The sequence below is a fragment of the Macaca thibetana genome, chromosome 3, assembly GCF_024542745.1.
Source record: "Macaca thibetana thibetana isolate TM-01 chromosome 3, ASM2454274v1, whole genome shotgun sequence".
NCBI classification, from domain to species: domain Eukaryota; kingdom Metazoa; phylum Chordata; class Mammalia; order Primates; family Cercopithecidae; genus Macaca; species Macaca thibetana.
Genome location: NC_065580.1, coordinates 97,658,183 through 97,678,756, shown reverse-complemented (window position 1 = coordinate 97,678,756; position 20,574 = coordinate 97,658,183). Strand labels below are relative to the sequence as shown.

The 20,574-nt window shown below is 52.3% G+C and overlaps 2 protein-coding genes across 2 annotated transcripts; both read left to right on the top strand.

The window, feature by feature from the left end:
• Positions 1–101: 101 nt before the first annotated feature.
• HOXA13 (homeobox A13) lies at positions 102–4,014 on the top strand. The gene is made up of 2 exons (XM_050785449.1): positions 102–1,049; positions 1,775–4,014. Exons 1-2 carry the CDS (start codon positions 125–127, stop codon positions 2,017–2,019), a joined length of 1,170 nt encoding a protein of 389 aa, XP_050641406.1. The 5' UTR covers positions 102–124; the 3' UTR covers positions 2,020–4,014.
• A 9,917-nt stretch (positions 4,015–13,931) lies between these two features.
• HOXA11 (homeobox A11) lies at positions 13,932–18,652 on the top strand. The gene is made up of 2 exons (XM_050785460.1): positions 13,932–15,723; positions 17,141–18,652. The coding sequence occupies exons 1-2, from the start codon at positions 15,021–15,023 to the stop codon at positions 17,371–17,373; spliced, it is 936 nt and encodes a 311-aa protein (XP_050641417.1). The 5' UTR covers positions 13,932–15,020; the 3' UTR covers positions 17,374–18,652.
• The last annotated feature ends 1,922 nt before the right edge of the window (positions 18,653–20,574 follow it).

Genomic DNA, 20,574 nt, shown 5'->3' with positions numbered 1-20,574 from the left:
GCGCGACCCCGCGGGGCGCGATCCGCCCCCCTTGCTCGGGCCCCGGCCCCGCGCCGCGCGCTCTTCACTTCTTGGGGGCTTTTTAAAACAGCGCCACTGGGGTCTTCTCCATGCGGCTCGGGCTATGACAGCCTCCGTGCTCCTCCACCCCCGCTGGATCGAGCCCACCGTCATGTTTCTCTACGACAACGGCGGCGGCCTGGTGGCCGACGAGCTCAACAAGAACATGGAAGGGGCGGCGGCGGCTGCAGCAGCGGCGGCAGCGGCGGCGGCGGCCGGGGCCGGGGGCGGGGGCTTCCCCCATCCGGCGGCGGCGGCGGCAGGGGGCAACTTCTCGGTGGCGGCAGCGGCCGCGGCCGCGGCAGCGGCGGCGGCCAACCAGTGCCGCAACCTGATGGCGCACCCGGCGCCCTTGGCGCCAGGAGCCGCGTCCGCCTACAGCAGCGCCCCCGGCGAGGCGCCCCCGTCGGCTGCCGCCGCTGCTGCCGCCGCTGCCGCTGCCGCCGCCGCCGCCGCCGCCGCGTCGTCCTCCGGAGGGCCCGGCCCGGCTGGCCCGGCGGGCGCAGAGGCCGCCAAGCAATGCAGTCCCTGCTCGGCAGCGGCGCAGAGCTCGTCGGGGCCCGCGGCGCTGCCCTATGGCTACTTCGGCAGCGGCTACTATCCGTGCGCCCGCATGGGCCCGCACCCCAACGCCATCAAGTCGTGCGCGCAGCCCGCCTCGGCCGCCGCCGCCGCCGCCGCCTTCGCGGACAAGTACATGGATACCGCCGGCCCAGCGGCCGAGGAGTTCAGCTCCCGCGCTAAGGAGTTCGCCTTCTACCACCAGGGCTACGCAGCCGGGCCTTACCACCACCATCAGCCCATGCCTGGCTACCTGGATATGCCAGTGGTGCCGGGCCTCGGGGGCCCCGGCGAGTCGCGCCACGAGCCCCTGGGTCTTCCCATGGAAAGCTACCAGCCCTGGGCTCTGCCCAACGGCTGGAACGGCCAAATGTACTGCCCCAAAGAGCAGGCGCAGCCTCCCCACCTCTGGAAGTCCACTCTGCCTGGTAAATGGCGACATATTCCCAGCCCTGGTCTTCCGGCTCTGCTCCAGCTTCTCCTCCGCTCGCACCCGGGCGATCCCGGGTTCCCTTCTGTTCTTTTCCTGGTCTGCCCTAGCGGCTCTGCACCCCCTGGGAGCCCAAGCATGGCTGGCTGGGGCTGCCTGCACTGCCTTGAGTTGAGCTGGTCCCTGGCCCTCCCTGGGTGAGGGGTGGCTGGGAGAGAACTTGTGGGGACCGCGGCTAGCTTCCCTCTCCCTCTGCGCCCCGCCCTCCCCAGCCCCTCACACCAATTTAAGGATGAGAAATTTACCAGAAAACAGCTCCCCAAATTGCCCCTCCCTATTCATTCTCTCAAAAATGGCTTCAGTGTAGAAGCTTCGAGTATTGGGACGGGCACCCAGAAAGGAGCCAGGCACAGAAGTGTTGTACCTTGAGCTTGGCGCTAAGGTGTGGGCCGCTGGACCAGGCTATCTCTCGAAACTGCCTACGCGTTGCTCCTGCAGGATGGCCGGGTTGGGGACGTCACTGGAGCCCTGGGCGATTTCATTTCAGTTCAGAACTAACCACCTTCCCCACTGACCCTCTAGGCTTTGGCAGAAGGCCGGATTGTACAGCGCGTGGCAAAGAGCAGCCGGGCGCTGCAAGGCGGGTGGCTCAGATCGAGCTGTCGCCTATGCCCTGGCTGGGGTCCGATCCCTGTGTAACTTGCCTTCTCCCTTATCTTCTAGACGTCGTCTCCCATCCCTCGGATGCCAGCTCTTATAGGAGGGGGAGAAAGAAGCGCGTGCCTTATACCAAGGTGCAATTAAAAGAACTTGAACGGGAATACGCCACGAACAAATTCATTACTAAGGACAAACGGAGGCGGATATCAGCCACGACGAATCTCTCTGAGCGGCAGGTCACAATCTGGTTCCAGAACAGGAGGGTTAAAGAGAAAAAAGTCATCAACAAACTGAAAACCACTAGTTAATGGATTAAAAATGGAACAAGAAGGCAACTTGAAGAAACGCTTCAGAACTTGTTGCTTTGCCCAGATAATGATAATAATGCTTAATAATAATTGAAGAATGGGAAAGAGAAAGAGACAGACACTGGCATTTTGCTCTCCTGAAGGAGATCTCTTTCTCTTTAATGGAATCTACAACTGTTTTAAAACTTTAAAAAAGGTAAAGACTGCCAGTTCTTTCGCCAACCCCACCAGCCCAGCCCGTTAAATGTCAAACGTCAACCCCCAAAATACGCAATTTCAGATAAGTTACACAGTTACTGAAATCTTGTAAGTATTTATGTGATCGTTATATTTTAGGACACTGCGTTAGATGGTAATAATCTGGAAGTTGGTTACAAAAGCAAGAGGCCATTGTAAACATCTGCTTGTCCTTCTTAGGTCGCCATTCCCTTTGCATGTTAAGCGTCCGCTCAGGTAAATCTTAGTGAAATTCCTACCGTTGTTGTATGTTCTGCAAAACATTTTATGTATAGATTTAGAGGGGAAACGAGAAGGTACTGAAATAATAATCTTGGAATATTTGCTGTGAAGGGAAAACGGGAGAGAAAACTCTTCTAAGGATCATTTGTCTTGGTAGTATAGTAAAACCAACCAGCTGAACCTTTCAGGCTACAAGAGAAACCGAGTTGGTAATGTCCTTTTCAGAATAATTTTTAATTGCTTATAACAAGCATATTTTGTGGCATTTGGACTATATTTACTGCCCCAATATCCGTTATTTTCCGAAGGATTTGGTATCTTTTTGAAAATGCTTAAATCATCAGATGATCCACAGAATTCACTTTATTTGAGAAATCCCGAAAGTTTCCATCCCAACATGATGGACTTCGGTTTGAACACAATTCGTTTTTTCATTTGAATTGGCATTTCACAATATTTGCTAAACATTTGCTGGAGAAATCATTTTTCTTTTTTCTTTTTTAGAAAACTCAAAATGAAAATTCATTCCCCTGAAATATTTAGGTGTCTTCATTCTATATTTTGATCTATTAAGAGATTAGTATTTTTCCATGTTTATTGTTTTATCAGACTGCATTAGAAAGATTAGTGATTCATCTTCACAGCACATTTTTAAGCAGTTATTTCAACCAGCACATTCGTTTTGTTCATATTCACTATAGAATGATATCTTGTAAATAAAGACACTCAGCACACTGTGAAAATGTATTTGTGCACCTGCTTTTTAAATATTTCTACTAAAAATGAAAAAAAAAAAAACGTAGACCTGTTGATAGTGATGTAGTGGTATTAATTCTGTTAATAAAATAGTCACTGCCATTAAAATCTGCAGAAAATACTCTTTTCTTTCCTATGCTAAATGTGCACTGCACAGAAAGAAAAGGAGCAGGTTTGTCTTATATAAACCAAGGACCATTCTTTATTATTATTCAGTACTTTTTTTGCTACCAAATTTTTAAGAAAAGGGAGAAACCCCTCATAACTAAAATCCTAAAAAATGATAAGTGCTTCAAGGAGATTAAAGTGTCAGATATTCCAAAAGGGAGAGAAAAGAAAGGAGGAAGAGATAGTATGGATTCCCAGGCTCCCTGTGGAAAATGAAAACCAGTTGTTTTGTATCAGCAATGCCTAGGCTGTCGTATTTTAAAATGTGCTGTTGGGTCTGCATGTGTCTGAGAGGGCAGGTTTTGATATCTGTTGAAATGACAGGACTACGAAAGGCCTTAAACCTTGACCTTGACGAAAAAAGACAATTTGTGACCTTGACTTTTGACAGCTCATGAATTGGCCTTAGCTGGATTAGTAGATCAAGGGCGCCACCTCGCGTTGACAAGCCTCCTTGTAATTTTTCAACCCAGGGAATCAAGAGCTCTTACCTCCTTGACTTTAGAGATTCAGTACTCAATTATTTGGCTCCAGATGGAGCAAATTTGAATATATGTAAATTATACATGTCCCTGTATATATGTAAATATATATCATATGTGTACACATGTATACTTTTGCATATTAGTGCTTGTGTGTGCTTGTATATATATTTGTAGAATCTGTACAGATATCATATCATTAATTGCTAATGACCCAAGATATTGTAATTTAAGGTGATTCCTAGAGTTGAGGTACAAAATGTACTTTACAAGATGAAGCTTTGTTCCTTTTCTCTAATGGCTAAGTTCGACTTGTCTTCACAGTGGCTTTCTCTGCATCAGATTTCTGCAGATCTGCTTTAAAGCTGTACATTTTTGTTACAGTCAAAGATGTGTTCTTAAATCACCATTCTTTCCTGGTCCTCACCCTCCAATGTGGTCTCGCATTCTAATTAGAGCTACTGAGGAGTCTTTACAGCAAATTAAGATTCAGATGCCTTGCTAATTCTAGAGTTCTAGAGTTACGTTTCAGAAATTCTAAGAAACCCCTCTTGAGAGGTCAGTAAAGAGGACTTAATATTTCATAGTTACAAAATGACCACAGGATTGGATACAGATCTGAGTTATCCTGGATAACTCAGAGCTGAGTACTGCTCCAGGGTGGTGTGCAATCTTATATTGATGCTTGTGAATCTGCCATTTTATTTGTAGGATAAATAAATATGTTTAATATTAACAACTTCCATCAAAACTATAATAATAATATATCTGCTGTTGACCTCTAACAACAATCAGGTGCTGTATTCAGAGTCATAAAGAATACATATGTATGTTTGTATATTTAATACACACATAGGATAATGTGTTTTTGTCAAATCTATGCTATGCACATATGTATTAAAATGTTGGTGGAACCAGTAGCCGTGGGATGCAGAATTGTGAGATGCAGGCTAATTTTATCTTTATATTAGAGGAAAGTAACAGTGAATGGAAGAACCAGATTCAACATTTTATGGAAAATAATATTGATTGGTTACAAAAGTGGCTGCCGGAAACCTCTCCAACCTCTCCTGAGGACTCACAGCTTCCTTATAGATGAGAATTATGGAAAGAGTCTCTAAAGCTGTCTCAAAAACAGGCTGGTGTTGAAACATACCTATCGAAAGGGCTTGAGAAATTCAATTATATTTTGCTGCCCTGAGGATTTTCACTCCACTTGTGGAAACAAATGATAATGTTGCTTCAGACCCACCTCTCCACCTCTTGTTCCAAACAGTACTCCATTTCCAAATGAGCTGCCATCAAGCCAAAGTAACAACTTTCTCCCAAAATGTTTAAAGTGGTGGAAAATTCCCTCAAAGCTGGATCAAACTGTGTATTTAAGAACAGCTCCAAAAGGGACTCTTCTGTTGACGGGGGATATTTCTCTTTAGATGTAAGAAATATTCTGAGCCTCGAGCCTAGGAAGGAGGCCAACAGCAGCTCTCCAGCCGGGATACCGCCCCTTTCGAAAGCCATCACCACTACAGGAACCCTGGGTAAAGTAGTAGCCTTCTTTTTTTCTCTCTAGTTTTTGAAACTGTAATGACAGAAGATATTTCAGGGTTGTTGTGGGTTTTTTTTCCCCCAGTTCTAAAATGGTCATTGATAGTATGGATCTTACCTAACTCTCCTTCTATTTAAAATTTCTATGGATCTACCAGATAACCAGAGGTGGGCATGGATTATTTATGATGGCTCCTTTAATGCCCAAATAGCAATCAGTCTAAAACCTGAAAGAGAAAAAAAAGTCCAAGGAGAGACCAGCCACCTCTGAAAAACAGGAATAATAGTATCCGCCACTGATCTGTGAATAATGTTGTTGAAAACCTGACTGAAGTATTTTTTTCTAAAAAGAAAACTCTTCCTGAATACAAAATAATAAAAATAGGACTTTAAAAAAACCCTACTTTTTCTATCTGCTCTCAGTACTGTCATATTTATTTAGTTACTTTAAGTGGATGATTGTTAAATGTCGCTGTGCATTTTACTCCTATTTGTGACTGATGCAGAGCTGAAGCCACCCATTCAAGTTGTGGGTTAAAAATAAATAACAGAAAAGGAAAGAAAAAAATTAAAACAACCTAGTTGAAATCTTTTCTTAAAAATTCACCACTAGGCAGCGAAATTCAGCTGCAGATGCAACATTTGTGTGTGGAGAGTTGACACAGATTTCACTTTGTAATAGATGTAAGTGCAGATTGCACTCTACTGCATGTGTTTGGAGGGCTCGGTGAAGATGCAGTGTCTTGCTTCCTCTGCGAATTCCCGAGTTCAGAAGCCCAGACGGAGGTTGCCCTGGACTGCTAATCCCCAGACCCGGTGGGTTCAAAGGCGCCCTCCTGGATTTGCGGACCTCTCCCAAGGAGACGGTAGGGGCTTGCTGATTTATGCGCATTCCTTTAAACTTGATCGAATGCGTGTCAGCCGACCAAGACCTGGAGAATCAGAGAAATGTGCAGCGAGTTGCTCACATCCCGTTTCTCATAAGCGAAGATGTAGAGTTATCCAAAAGGCAGAGGGAGATTTATGCCTAGGTTTTAGGACAGGCACGCTAATTAAGTTTTCATCTGCTAGGCCGCCGGGTCCGTAACAGCCGGCCTCATTCTTTATGAAAATGCCCACTCAATCCTTGTGCATCTACCTATCTCTGATGAATGCCTGAATAGTGCTTGCTATTTTTAATTTTATTTTAAAGGGAAGAAAAAAAGACACTGGCGCAGAAAAATTCCTCCATGAAAGCAGCCAAGGCCTTGCCACAGTTGATTTCATTTCTGCCCGGCTCTCGTGGCCCTGAAGAGCCGGATCCACCCCGCAGAAATAATTACAACGGGTCTCAGAGATTTCCAAACCTCTGAGGGCGGTTGTGCGGCGACATAGGACCTCCCCCAGGTACTGGGGTGTGAACTCCGAGAGCTACCTGATGTCGCGCCCCTCGGGGACTGAGGCGCGGCCCCAAACCCTCCACGCTTCTACAAGAACCCCCTACTCAAAATGGAGGTTCAGGCCGGTGGAAAGCCGGCCTCCCTCAGACGGCACGCGGGCCGGTCGGGGCTGCGGTAGGACGGCGGGCTGAGGTCCCAGCGCGGAACCGCGAGGGCCGGGTCTGTGCGGGTGAGTGGTCCCGCAAGTGCAGGCTGACGTCACCGCAGGCCGCGCGGGCCTTCGCGGGACTCCCCGGGCGCGGCTGGATCAGCACAAGCCGACTTCAAGGAATGTTTGGTGCGGGTGCCCACTTCCCCGCCCCGCCCCGCCCTCCTCAAGAGAATAATCCGGTATTTAATCTCTCCCGGTCTTAATTCTTGGCAGCGTGGAAGGTGGTTTGCAACGGGAAATAAAACTTGACAGGAGCATTTTCTCTAAAAGGGATTTTGAGACGAGCTGAAAAGAAACCGTGTTTTTCTCTACCAAATACTTCCGCTTTCTGAACCCGGAGCCGAGGGGAGGGAGCGATCCGAGGGAGCGGAGAGCAAGCCGGGCACGCGAGGCCACGCTGTGCACCCCACCGGCCGCGCCGGCCGCCCGGGCGGGAGGCAGCCTCGGGCTCCGCTGCGCCCCGCGCCTCTACCACGCTCCATGCCGCTGGGCTGTAGGCCCCGGCGCCGCCCGCAGCCCGAGGTCGGGACCCCGCGCATGGGACCGTGGCACCGGCAGGTCCCGGTTGGCACCCAGAGTGGTACCCAGGCGCTGGCTGAGGGAGGCTGGGGTCAGGCGAGAGAAGAGGGCCGTGGAGAGAGGGCCTTAAGGAGCTTGGCGTTAGCTCTGAGCCTCTGGCCTGGGGGGGTTGGCAACAGCCGCTTGCAAGAAGGGTGGTGAGAGCAGGGCTGGGGGCTTTGTTTCCGGCCTCGGGTCTGCGGACTCTGCACAAAATGGAGGGGGAAAGGGGGTGAGCGCGCAGCAGGCGTGGGTCGAGCGGACTGCTATTGGGTGGAGGAGGCTGGAGAGAGCAGAGTCCCCCTCCCCGCCGCTCAGCGAGCGCCCTTCTCTCTCGCCGTAAAGGTCAAGTCCTCAGCGCCACGGCCGCCTCCATGGTCAGGGCCGGTCGCTACCGCGGTCTCAAGAAGGCACAGGACGTGCAGTTAGCTTGCTGCAAGCGGGTTCTGGTAGCCTGGGCTCTGGGCTCGTGCACTGGAGGCAGAGGTTCTTTCTTGATTTCCAACTCTCCCATTCCCAGCCTTGTTGGAAAGGAGTCCTGGCAGCCACGGGTGGCCCAGGCTGTGTCCCCGTCCCAGAAGAGCGGCATTTGCCCCAGTCCAGCAGACTTCGGAGCCCGCTGAGGCCTAGCAGGGGCGAGAGGGAGCGCCTGCAAGCCCAGGGGAGAGGACGTGGCTGGATCGGAGTTCTGGGTCCTGGTAGTAACATAGGGCCGAGCAGGGCCAATTTGGCGGGGAAGAGGATAGGGGAGCCAAGACCCTGCTGGAGAGCCTCTCCTGGGGTCCCTGAGTCCAGGCCCCTCCGTAGTGCGTGGCAGGCCTTTGGTGAGACCCTTGATGCTCTTCTCCTGCCTAAAATCCACACTGAGATGTGAGGCGCAATCTTCCAAGGTAAAAACCCTTGACTCCCAGCCCCCAAGAATCCTTCACTGCACTCTGCGAGGGAGAGAGCCCCTTACCTCCTGCCCATAGCCTGCCTCCAACAGGTCAGAGCATCAGGCCCTGCGGTAAACAGTTAGCTTAAGCCTGATCTGCCGCTGAGCCTGTCTCTCCAGGTGAACCAAAGAGGACGTGCAAGGGATTTCTTTTCGCGGAAGCGAAAAATCTGAGTTGTACCCCTAGGGCTACATGGATGGGCTGTGCTGTGGGGGCATATATAGCAGAAACAATTGTCTGTGAATGGGTAGCAGAAATGCCTGGCAGGGTGTGTAGGGGAGGAGGGCTGGATGGGGTGATGGTTCTTCTCAAGCCTGGAATGTGAGCCACCACGAGCACTGAGTGGAAATGGAGCTGCCCTAGGAAGCAGGTTGGAGCTTTGTGGCATGCGGGCTTCCTGTGAGCTACGGCTGTGGGGACCGAGGCCCAAGGACCAGAGCCAACCTTTGGGTTGGGCCACCCCCTTTTGTCTTCTTTATCTCAGACACACTCTGCTGGGAAACCCGTTTGGGCCAAAGCTGCACGGGGAGTGGAAGGCAGATCCTGAGAACTAGGGCTTCGCCCTTCAAAGTCTCCCCCACCCCATTTGTTCCCACTCTATAGGAAAAAGAAGTCTAATAATTGGCAACAATAAAAATAAAAATAGTTAATAAAGGAAGTAAATCTTCTCTTCTCCCTTCAGTTTGGGATCCACTAATGTAAATGATAACCAGATTGCTTGGGTACTTGAGACCCTCAGCTGAGCCCTGTGCCCCACTCTGCAGTGGCCAGGGGAAGGGTATGGGCCTTTTCAGATATTTAGGGGCTTTGAAGGATGACTGAAACTGCCAGTCAGACCAAGCAGAATTATGAGGTCAACTTCAGGGCACTACCTATTTCTGAGCTTTTAGGAAGTGTAGGGGACCTTGGGGGAGGGTGGGTATCTCAGCAAAGGGACAAATTAACCCCTGCCTCCACCTGGTAGTGACAGAGGTGATCTCTTGATTTTTTATCGAAGCCTCAGTGCTGCCTTTGTGCAGCGCCTGGAAAATGTGATGGATTGGCAATGATCTGGCAATAAGCCATGCCCTGAGAACAAATACTGGGAGATCTCCTGGGCCTTCCTGGGCAACTCACCTCCCCAGCTCACCATGGAAAACAGAGGTGCCCACAGGAACCCTTCTATTTGGAAGGAGATATTCCTGAAATGGAGGAGAAGAGCTCTGTTGCCATTTCTACCCAGGGCCTCCCGGCCAGTTCTTGCACCTGTGTGCAGTATGATCACCAGGGTTGAAATACTCTTCTGTGTAGCTTTCTAGAAACAGTGCGACATTTGTGGGCAGAGGAAAGTAAGGGCTTAGGCAAGCAGGAGGAGGCAAAATATTGATGGTGCCCTAAGCAATCCAACAAGAGAGAAACTTAACTGTAGCCATCTGGGAGTGAGATTCAGTCTGTCAAGTGGGTTCTCACCCCTGCCAGGCCTATCCCATCTGGGTTGCCCAGCCTAGAAAAGCAGCAGCTGGGTCTGCAGAAGAGAAGGAGGAAGTGTTGGGGAAGAAAGGAGGCTAGAGAAGGGAGGGGAGAGGAAGGGAGATAAGCCAGATTTGGTGGGGCCTTGGGGTGGAGTATTCCAAAGAAGGAGGTGGGAGACTTAGTTCAGGCTCTGGTGGAGGCCCGAAGTTGGGGGAGAGTCAGGGACCTAACAGCCCCTCTGCTCTGCACCTGAGTATTGGGTGCCCTCCAGTGGCACCTCAGCCCTTGCTCAGTCTAGCAGAGGCATCAAAAAAGGTAGGGAAGAGTCCCAGCAGGTGAGAATGGCTGGAAGGAGGCAGGGCAGGAGACAGGAACTTTAGGGGGGACAGGAGCAGGATCAGGAACTGTAGGGGGACAGGACCCCCTTGAGAAGGACAGTGGTGACTGGGGCAGCTTGGCATTGACATTGAGACTGTGGACAAATGCTGGGCATTCAAAGGCCTGCATGTGCAAGTACTGGGGACTTCGCATTCTCAGATTTCTGGGACAAGGAGCAGCTGCTGCCTCCCAAGCTAGCCCCAAGGAGAGAAGAGGGTGGCCCAGCAGCTTTGTCAGTTGGAGCTGAGAAGCCTGGAGTGTGGAGGTGCTCCCGGCCACCCAGCTCTATCCTCCCTTGGAGTGAGAGGGTGTTAAGCTGCCTGTCAAGTGACGATCCTTGCAGCTCACGTCCCTTGAATGACTGTGCTGGAAACGCCCCCAGCACAACAACCACGGTAACAAGGCCTCGCATTGCCCGGTGCGCACCGACGGCTTCAAGGCCACCCCGCCTGGGCACTGCCCGCCGGCGCCCTCCCGCTGCCTCCCGGACCCCTCCGGCTGCAAGAAGAAGCGGAGGCGGCAGAGGCGCCTGGACCCACTTTATTCCGATATTCCGCCTGCAAAGGCGGTGGAACGAAGCGTAAGGCTCAGGGATGGTCGTCCCCAGAGAGGAGGGTCCCGGAGGCGCTGCGCAAGCCCCCCCTCCCCAACCTTTCGGGCCAAATCAGACGAAGCCTCGGAAAGGCTCGGTCTGTTTTGCTGACCAAATCTCCTTGTTAGCCGTTTCCGCCTGACAAGCCTGGCGCGGGCGTCGGCCTTCTCCTCTCCGGGTGGCCACCTCCAAATGCCGTGCGGGGAGCGATGGGGCCCGGCCTTGCAGAGGGCTGCCTGGACCTTGAAATTTGGAAAAACAAGAAGAGACTGAACCGGGCTCCCTCCCTTCTCTGCAGACACACACGCACCGTCAGGCCGCCGCCACTTCCTGCCTTTGTTTTTCTTCCTCCAAACATTTTTTGGCCTCTTGCATTAGCCGCGGTGGGGCTCTGGGTTGACGATAAAAGGAAATACACCCTGAACAGTTTTCTGGAGATGGCGCGAGCTCTGGAGCTCCTGAGAAAGAACAGCTCCTGGGAAGCCAGTCGCCAGGGCCAATGTCACAGCCTTACCCGCGCCGGCCTCTTCAAGAAATGGAACTCGGACTTGGCCTTCCGGGGCGGCTTTAGCCTCAGTCGGGTCTTTCCCAGAGCCCAGTGGGTTACGCTCGGCTGTTGGACCTCCTGCAAAGCGGAAGAGTCAATCATAGGATCAGAGCAAAGTCAAAACCAAGGACTTGAAGGTCTGCCTTCCCTTCTTCCCCTGAATTTGGTCTGATCCTCAGAGCTGCGCCCACCCCTCACCCCAGCCGCCTGCCTGGAGAAACCTTCACATTCACACCGCCAGCGTATTCCGCACACGAGGGCAGGAGCGGGCAAAACTGGGACATTGCGCAGTCTTGGGGACCTGAGTACCCTTCTCCTATTCCTGCTGGGCAACTAAAAGCGTTCGGTCACTTCAGGCTTTTTCCCTTCTGCTGATATCAAAAGCCTTTTCCCTCATCCATCTTCACGGCAGCGCCCCCACACACCCACTTCCAGGCTGCAAGTCCCTCCGGGCACCCGGCTTCGGTGCAGCCTGCCGAAATGCCCTGCCAGCCGCTCCCGGAGCGCCTTTTTCACCCCCAGCCTTTTATTCCGGAATTCGCCTTTGTCTCCTGCGGACACCCATAGGATCCAGCCCTGCCAGCACCCTCTCGGTCTGGCTCTCCAGGAGGACATGGGAGGCAATGGTTATGCGGAACAGCGCACACCCCAATACCGACCTTTCTGCCGGGACCGCTCTCCCTGACACCAGGGGAAAACCGATCTAATTAAGAGAGGGGCTGCGTGCCGCTGGGGGAGGTGGCCTGGCATCCCCCGCTGGCGGGCCACCACAGCCCCGTCTGTTCAGGCACAAGCTGAAGTTGACTGCCAAAACTGCTATAAAACCGCAGGTCTGTCTAGAACTGTTTTCGGTTTTCCTAGACGCCCCCGGGTTCAATTATGGTCTTAAAAGCCCTAATACAAGTGCAAGAATTTGTTTGCCTTCACCCAGGGGCGGGGCGAGCCCCGCAATGGTGGCGCCTTTGTTATGGCAAAGTCACTGAAACCCTTCATGCATTCCTTTTGTTCGAAGGTAGGGGTGGTGAGGACTGGGTGGGCTGCAGAGAGAGAGTTTGGGTTAGCCAAAATCAAGCCAGGGAACAGCTGGAATACCTTTGTTTGAAACCTCTCCTTCTGTCTTTTATATTCTGTCTCTAAAAAAGAGATGCTGTGGAGAAACAAATATTTAGCCTTGTTGGTCACTGCTGGAAATAGAAGTTTTTTTCACTGCAGGGCAATTCTGTAAATGTGCTTCCCAGCTTTAGGAGGTCTGAAGCTACTCTTCTCCAATAACCTTCCTTCCCATTGGAACTTCTCACTCACAGCACTGCTGCCCTCTGGACAAGCCACAGTGGACAAATATGTCAAGCTGAAGATGCACAAATAATTTCAAATTCAGTTCTCAGGGATTCAAGGGACATGAAAGTTCTTGTAGCAAATCTTGAATAAAGAGTTCATTAAACCAATGTGTCCAAGTAGCTTGATTTGTGATAAGCAATCCTTGTAAAGGTGGTGGTGGGGGGAGGTGGAAAGCCACAGAAACATTAATGCTAGTAAATTAGTTTACTCGACTACAGAGTAATTACTCGATATTATTGATATTTACAGCAGGTATTCAAATGCAATGGTAGGCCATTATTTGGAGAAAATACATAATGAGAATATTTCTTTTCCAGTGCAATACATGATTAGATTTGTTATTGAGTCAGTTACAGTCAGCTCAGCAATAAATAAATAAATCGATGATGACACTTATATACCAAAGATCTTAGAGTTTATACTCTAAATCTCCCCCAAAATATGTAAATACCTTTGGCTATTTCCTGGAGAGGGAAAAGCAAAAGGTTATCTTTTTATATATCTTTTATTTTCCTTCAGCAACACTCCAGATCCTTCCAAGAAGAGAGTTGTTGGGAGGCCTCAGGTCTGGGCCCCTCTCAGCTCCTGGCCCTGCCTGGCTGCTCTGTGTCCTCTCCCTTCTTTCGCTTCCTCCAAACATTGCTCCTTCAATCCTGCAGGCTGTGGAGCATATTTTACCTTCTTAATTTATTTTTTTCCTCTTCTCAAGAAAGCTAGACTCAGAGTATTGCTATGGTCTCTCTTTATCCTTAGCACAAACCTAGCCTTTTAAAGGCATCCCTGTCTTCCCAGGTGCAGGGAGTTGGGGAAGCACCTCTCCTTTCTCTGGCATTGTATTCCTTCTGTGGAATGAATAGTAGGAAAGGCACAGAGCTCTCTGAGTTTTTGCCCTGCACATCCCTTGCTTTCACTCTCACACATTGCAAGGAAAGAGAGAAGGAGAGCAGGAGAGTAGGCGAGTTACCCCTTTCTCAGCCACCTCTCCTTGGCCCTCAGCCCGTCCTTTCCACCCCCATTCTCCCCACACCCCTGGAGCTCTGCAAGCAGCCTGGTGGGCCCCCCACGAAGATGCAGCATACCCAGGAGAAGGCTCCTCGGATGTCAGCGCCTCTAAAGCAGCCCAAGGGTTGCCTCAATTGCATGGTTTCCCGCGTCCTCAGCTCCAGAAGACCAGGCAGATGGGTGGACCGGTGAGCAGCGGGGCAGCCCCTGTGCTTCTGTCTCTGCCGAGTCACTCCGAAGCCCGGCAGGCAGCGAGGAGGAGGGGGTTTCTCCAAGGACAGAAGGTGGGATGAGGAGGCAGGCAGGGAAGATGAGGGGAGAGGTGGATCCCGGGTAAGACGAAGGCCCTTCCGGGCCCTGCGGATCAGTGACAAACCGCGGGGAGAAGCCGTTCTGGCTGTGGGCGGTTTAGGGACGGAAGGCACTAAAGCGCTTCGGAAGTGACCATGAATGAGAGAGTGTAATCAAGTCACCGTGCAAATCGGACAAGCCATGAGGCAGGCACATCCACGGCTTCAAACTCTGGCCCCGAAGGGGTGCCGGCTAGGGTCGGAGGCAGAGGCGCTTCCCAGAGCAAGTCTATGGGAGGGGGACTGCGAAGAACTGGGTGCAAATGCGAGCCTCCAGGAGAACAGACTCCGAGACCACAAGCCACACAGCGACGGGCTCCCACCTGGCTATCCCCAGTCCAGGGCACCCCTCACCCACCCGGAGAGCTGCGGGTGGGAGGTGGGCACGAGAGTTGAGCTCTCACCGCCCTCTGCACACTCGAGAACCAGGACCCTGCAATTGAGCACAAGCATGCTGCATGGGGGCGCACCCCAGCCTCTCCGCGCGCCGGGAGGCCCCCAGCGAACATGAGTTACACCGGCGATTACGTGCTTTCGGTGAGAACACCGAGTGACGATCTGTTGCTTCCCCTGAGGTGGCTACAAAGAAAGGAAGCCGGGAGGGAGGGGAGGGGAGGGGAAAAAAAAAAAAAAAAAGGAAAGGGGGGGGAAAAAAAGGCCCGGACTAGCTCGCAGCTTGTCAATTTCAACATCGGGTCACATGACCAGCACCTCCCTGCTAAGGATGGGGATAGATTTCCACGTCAGCTTACGTCTCCAAATTTCTACTTCACGGATCCGCTTCAAAGAGGCAGCTGCAGTGGAGAATCATGTTAAGCTCGGCTACTGCGGAGAGCCCAAGGTAGCCCAATGATGGATTTTGATGAGCGTGGTCCCTGCTCCTCTAACATGTATTTGCCAAGTTGTACTTACTACGTCTCGGGTCCAGATTTCTCCAGCCTCCCTTCTTTTCTGCCCCAGACCCCGTCTTCGCGCCCAATGACATACTCCTACTCCTCCAACCTGCCCCAGGTCCAACCCGTGCGCGAAGTGACCTTCAGAGAGTACGCCATTGAGCCCGCCACTAAATGGCACCCCCGCGGCAATCTGGCCCACTGCTACTCCGCGGAGGAGCTCGTGCACAGAGACTGCCTGCAGGCGCCCAGCGCGGCCGGCGTGCCTGGCGACGTGCTGGCCAAGAGCTCCGCCAACGTCTACCACCACCCCACCCCCGCCGTCTCGTCCAATTTCTATAGCACCGTGGGCAGGAACGGCGTCCTGCCACAGGCTTTCGACCAGTTTTTCGAGACAGCCTACGGCACCCCGGAAAACCTCGCCTCCTCCGACTACCCCGGGGACAAGAGCGCCGAGAAGGGGCCCCCGGCGGCCACGGCGACCTCCGCGGCGGCGGCAGCCACGGGCGCGCCGGCAACTTCAAGTTCGGACAGCGGCGGCGGCGGCTGCCGGGAGACGGCGGCGGCGGCGGAGGAGAAAGAGCGGCGGCGGCGCCCCGAGAGCAGCAGCAGCCCAGAGTCGTCTTCCGGCCACACTGAGGACAAGGCCGGCGGCTCCAGTACGTATAAAGGCAGCGCCCTGCGCTTTATGAAAGGGGAGTTGGAAATCTAGCGCAGCACCGCTGTTAAATTTTTATATGCTGTTTTATAAGCATATAAGGTTTATGAAGGGCCTTTAGGTTTCCCCCAACAAAACTTTGTTATAAAAGGCGGGATCACGTGGCGAGTGCTGAAATTGGCCGTGAAATACCCACCGGCCAAGGCATGTCTGCAAAAAAAAAAAAACAACTCCTCTTTTCGCTTTTTTCCCTTCTCAGCTCCCAAGCCCGGCAGCTCGACCCCGCTCGGGGCCAGCTCCGGGCTGGGGAGCCAGAGGTGGGCGCCTGTAAATTCCCCCTGCAAGGGCTTCGGGAGCCTTTGATAGCAAGGTAATCCGGAGATTTTTATAAAAGCCATGTGTTGCGCCGGGACTCCAGTCCGGCCGGGATTCAAAGGCGTCGCTGTTTAACGACGGCGCTAGGAGCGCGTTTAACAGATAAAATAGCCCGCTTAGCTCCAGCAATATATTAAAAGAAACAAATTAACCCAAAGTTGGCCTTTTTGTCCAAAGGAAGCCATTTTCCTCTGGCGTGGTGGCAATTACGTGCCTCCTTCTGCCCAACTGCATGTTATTCACAATTGTTATTCAATCTGTCAAAAGCGATTTTTTTTCTTGTCTTGTAGGTCTTTTTTTTTCTTTTCTTTTCTTTTTTTTTTTTTTAAGGGGGATCAATAGAGCCTGCCCGCAGCTTCGGAAAGCCCCCTTTGCCTTCACCCCACCTAAGATAGCGCCACTGCTCTGCCGTGTGCAGGGTGACCGTGTGTCCGTGGTGCTCAGCGAAGGCCTGGGGTAGGGGGCTTCCGCTGCCACCTCCCCACCTCGGGGGAGCCGGGAGGCTGGCTGGGGAGGCAGGAGCTGGTGGCCAGGACTCAGGCTGACAAAGACCCGGCAGCCGCCGCAGATGTTAACGACTGCCCAGTCTTGGCCGCAGCCTGGAAAGATTGGGACTGGAGCCGCCTTTACTGCCTTGGGAAGGGGCAGCCCAGGTGCTGGAAGGTGAAATGTCCGCAGGCGGCTGTTTGTTTAGTCTGGCCGGCTAGAGGCAGCCGGCAACCCCCACTCGGCTGCTTTCAAAGAGGCTTAGGCAGCGCAAACTCGCCTGTTGCTGTGCGAAGCCCTCCTTTCTGTTCTAGGGGCAGCGGGAGCAGCTTCCCCGGGGGCCTATCTAGGGAGCTGGCTTTTATCTGTGGCTGAGCCTCCAACTGCGACGGTTCCAAGCATGCAGTCATAGAGTTAAAGGCAGGGGCCTGGGGAGACTTTGACGGGGCTTGGGCTGGACCACCAGTCCCTGTGGCAGCCCTTCTCCTCAGCTATGGGCTCTGGGGTGGATTGCAGCCCCACACCGGACTCACCCCCTGCCTTTTCTCCCTTCACAGGTGGCCAACGCACCCGCAAAAAGCGCTGCCCCTATACAAAGTACCAGATCCGAGAGCTGGAGCGAGAGTTCTTCTTCAGCGTCTACATCAACAAAGAGAAGCGCCTGCAACTGTCCCGCATGCTCAACCTCACTGATCGTCAAGTCAAAATCTGGTTTCAGAACAGGAGAATGAAGGAAAAAAAAATTAACAGAGACCGTTTACAGTACTACTCAGCGAATCCACTCCTCTAAGGCTCCAGCGGCTGGAATTGGGTGGGGGGCTTCATACACATGAGATAATATGCAGATTTTGCCCTTGACAAGGTCAAGCCACATGGTGACTTTTGAAAAGAGGTGTGCAAGAGAGGGATGCATGGAGATAGCCCCACACGAGGCGGCCTGGGACTCTCTTGATTAAGATCTCAGTGGTTAAGATTCCTAATAATCATTGGATTCTGAGAGCTGTGTATCAGCTAGAATGACAGGTTTGGGACCCCTGGTGGTTCACTCTTGGAGCCTGCAGAGCTGCGGGCTGGGTGTGGTCTCCACTGGGGACTGGGCCCCCTGCCAGACCCCCTGGAGGCTAACCCCTCCACATCCTCCCTCTACTGGGAGCCTACCCACCCCCAGGACCCCTGAGTCAAAAAGCTGTGTGCTCTCCAAGACCAGTTCAGCTTGGGGACAGGGGCAGGAGGAAGGGGTAGGATTACTAGGTGCCCAGAATGAGGCTGCTTTCCAAAGCCAATGTGAACGGCGGCGGCTGGACTTAGAGGTGGCTATGAGGTGGAAGAGGGCTGCAAATCCTTGTGGGAAAAGAAATCTGTGATTCCAGGTGGTGTCAGTGTCTTTCCACTCCTCCTAGCCACCCACTACACTTATCCAGCCCTGAGTTCCTAGCCACCGCCTCCTACAGCCCACCTGGCTTTTCTTTCTACCAAATGAGGGTCTTGGTTTCAGCCTACCACTCAGGCCCAAAGCCTCGTCGCAGAGTGGACTATTCCCTGAGGTGGGAGATATGGAAAAGCCAAGAAGCTGCGGCCAGGCCACTGGCCCCTGAGATCTCTGCAGGAAATGGCTGTGGAGTGCGGCAGTTTGGCAAACTCTCCACCACATGTAATGAAGCTTGGATTTGCTCAGTGTCTGGCTGCAGAGCAGCAGGCCTGGCCAGCAGGTCTCCAGCTTTGGCTATGAGGGCCTTGAGTCCCCCAAAACACCGGGTTCCAGCACCACACTCTACCCTCATTGGCTCCTGAACTGAGCTTGGAAGCTTCTGGTGACCTTCCAAGAGCCTGAGAGTGAGGTGGAATTATTTTAAAAGATAAATATTATATTATATATATATATTTCCCTGAAGGAACCAAAGCGAATTTTAAAAGATGCAATGTAGAGGGGAAAAGAGATGATGAAAATATTTAAAGGCTCTATCTGTTTACAGTGTTCCATGGTTAAACTCGCTCACTGCTAAGAATATTTGAATGTATGCTTCATACAGGGATGGTGTTCAAAAAACTTGTAAATAAAGAAACCATAACCAATTTTGTTTTCCTTCCTTCCTTCCTTCCTTCCTTCCTTCCTTCCTTCCTTCCTTCCTTCCTTCCTTTCTTTCTTTCTTTCTTTCTTTCTTTCTTTCTTTCTTTCTTTCTTTCTTTCTTTCTTTCTTTCTTTCTTTCTTTCTTTCTCTTTTTTTGCCATTAGTTGATTTCCTTTGGGGTGTTGGAGGGGGTGGAAAAGGTATTGAGAATGGTCTTTTTAATCTCTTGCAACATTTGGAAAGTGTTAGGGAAATGCTCAGAGGCAGTCGGCCTGCCCAGACTGGGGATCTCATCTGGGAAAGCCAGGCACCCTCCCATTGAATCTCCTTTGCCTCCCTGTATTAAGAAATGTCTATTGGCTCCATTTGTACTGGGAGTGTTGGCCTGTCCTCAATTCTGGTTCTTACCCACCGTGTGTGTTGCAGCATGTATACAGGCAACTGGGCACAAGGAAAATAAAGACGGTGGAAATTGGAGTATCCTGGTGTGACATTCCTCTCCCTGATCGCCTTTTACTGCCAAATGTCTGCCCCCCTCCCCCACCCCCCCAAAAAAAACGCCCTACCTAGTTGAGGGGCAAGTTATCCGGCCCCTGAAAGGGTGAGAAGGTGACTAAGTCAGGAATTGGCTACAATAGAAGCCAGGCTTAGGAAGCCAAGGTGGTTGGCTATGTCCTTGTGGGAAGTGGGGACCTGGGGATGGGGTATCTCAGGGCCTGGAATAATGGACTTTATCCCCTCAGACTGACCTCAGCCCTGGAGAGGGCCTTGGGGCCTGAGGTGGCCAACAGGTCAGACCCCAGGCTGCCCTCGCTCACCTCAGGACCGCTAGGCCTACAATGGGACCGTCCGGGGGCCCCTGGAGGCTTCTTCAAGCCCGGTCTGGGTTCCAAGGCAGAGCAGACTCCCAGGAGCCTCTAAGGGTGCTTTTTCCCCAGCTCCCAGCTGAGGCTGCTTTTTCCCTTTGGGAAAAAAGAAAAAAAAAAGGATGCCGGTTTCCTCTTTGTTTGCTGCCTTTGAACTTCTGCCTTAAAATTGGACATCACCCATAACCTTGAGGAGAAGGGCTGAAAGGACAGAGCCCTTTGTTGCCCACTCCACCCTCTCTTCAGCCACCCAGGCAGGGCCAGAGCAGCAGATAGGGTCGCATTTGGAGAGAGGCCCCAGACCCCACTCTGTTTATTTGTTTGTGTGTTTGTCTAACTGGCGCGACTGGGGAAATCAAGCTAAAGGGGAGTGGGACAGACCCCGAGATGAATGTCTAGGTTGATAGGCAGACACACAGAGACGAACAAGGGCCCTCCTGGGGGGCAGGGAGGGGGCGGGCTGGGAAGCCTGGGTTTAGGGAAAGACTTCCTTTGGGATGGTTAAAGATTAACCAAAGTCTCTCAAGTTGCTAGAGAGAGTCTAGTCAGGAGGACTGCTCGCGGGCGGGCGGCGGGCGGGCGGCGGGCGGGCGCGGGTTTGATTTCTGAGCCCTATAAAAGCCCATCCTCCGATGGCTGTGACAATATGGTCGTAAACCCGTCTGGGGCCGGCGAATTTGCATATTTGGAATGCGCCACTATAAACCCGGCTGGGGTTTTGCAGCGATTTCTTAGATGTAAAAATGAGATCTCAATAGCTGCGGGCTGGGCACATCCTCTCCTCTCTCCCTCTCTGCCCGAAGCCGGTTTCCCTCTCTCGGCTCGGAGCTGGAGCTCCGGCCCAACCTAGGCGCGCAGCCGCCACGAGATGGCGCACTTCCGATCAATGTCAAAGCCGCCGGGGAGCCGGGAACCCCAGCGTGATTCTTGGCCTTTGTTCGTTTCTGATACTAAGAGCAGCACGGTACATTATTTCACTTGTCCCGCTCCCCTTCGTATCAGAAAAAGGGGGCTCACCCTCAAGAAGTGGTTAGTATTGTAATTTAAAGCAACGCG

What these genes read in the sequence shown, in the direction of transcription:
- HOXA13 (XM_050785449.1), top strand. Translation starts at nt 125, where the DNA reads ATGACAGCCTCCGTGCTCCTCCACCCCCGCTGGATCGAGCCCACCGTC. An exon ending in CTGGAAGTCCACTCTGCCTG is followed by an intron (nt 1,050 to 1,774) that starts GTAAATGGCGAC and finishes CTTATCTTCTAG; the next exon opens with ACGTCGTCTCCCATCCCTCG.
- HOXA11 (XM_050785460.1), top strand. Translation starts at nt 15,021, where the DNA reads ATGATGGATTTTGATGAGCGTGGTCCCTGCTCCTCTAACATGTATTTG. An exon ending in GGACAAGGCCGGCGGCTCCA is followed by an intron (nt 15,724 to 17,140) that starts GTACGTATAAAG and finishes CTCCCTTCACAG; the next exon opens with GTGGCCAACGCACCCGCAAA.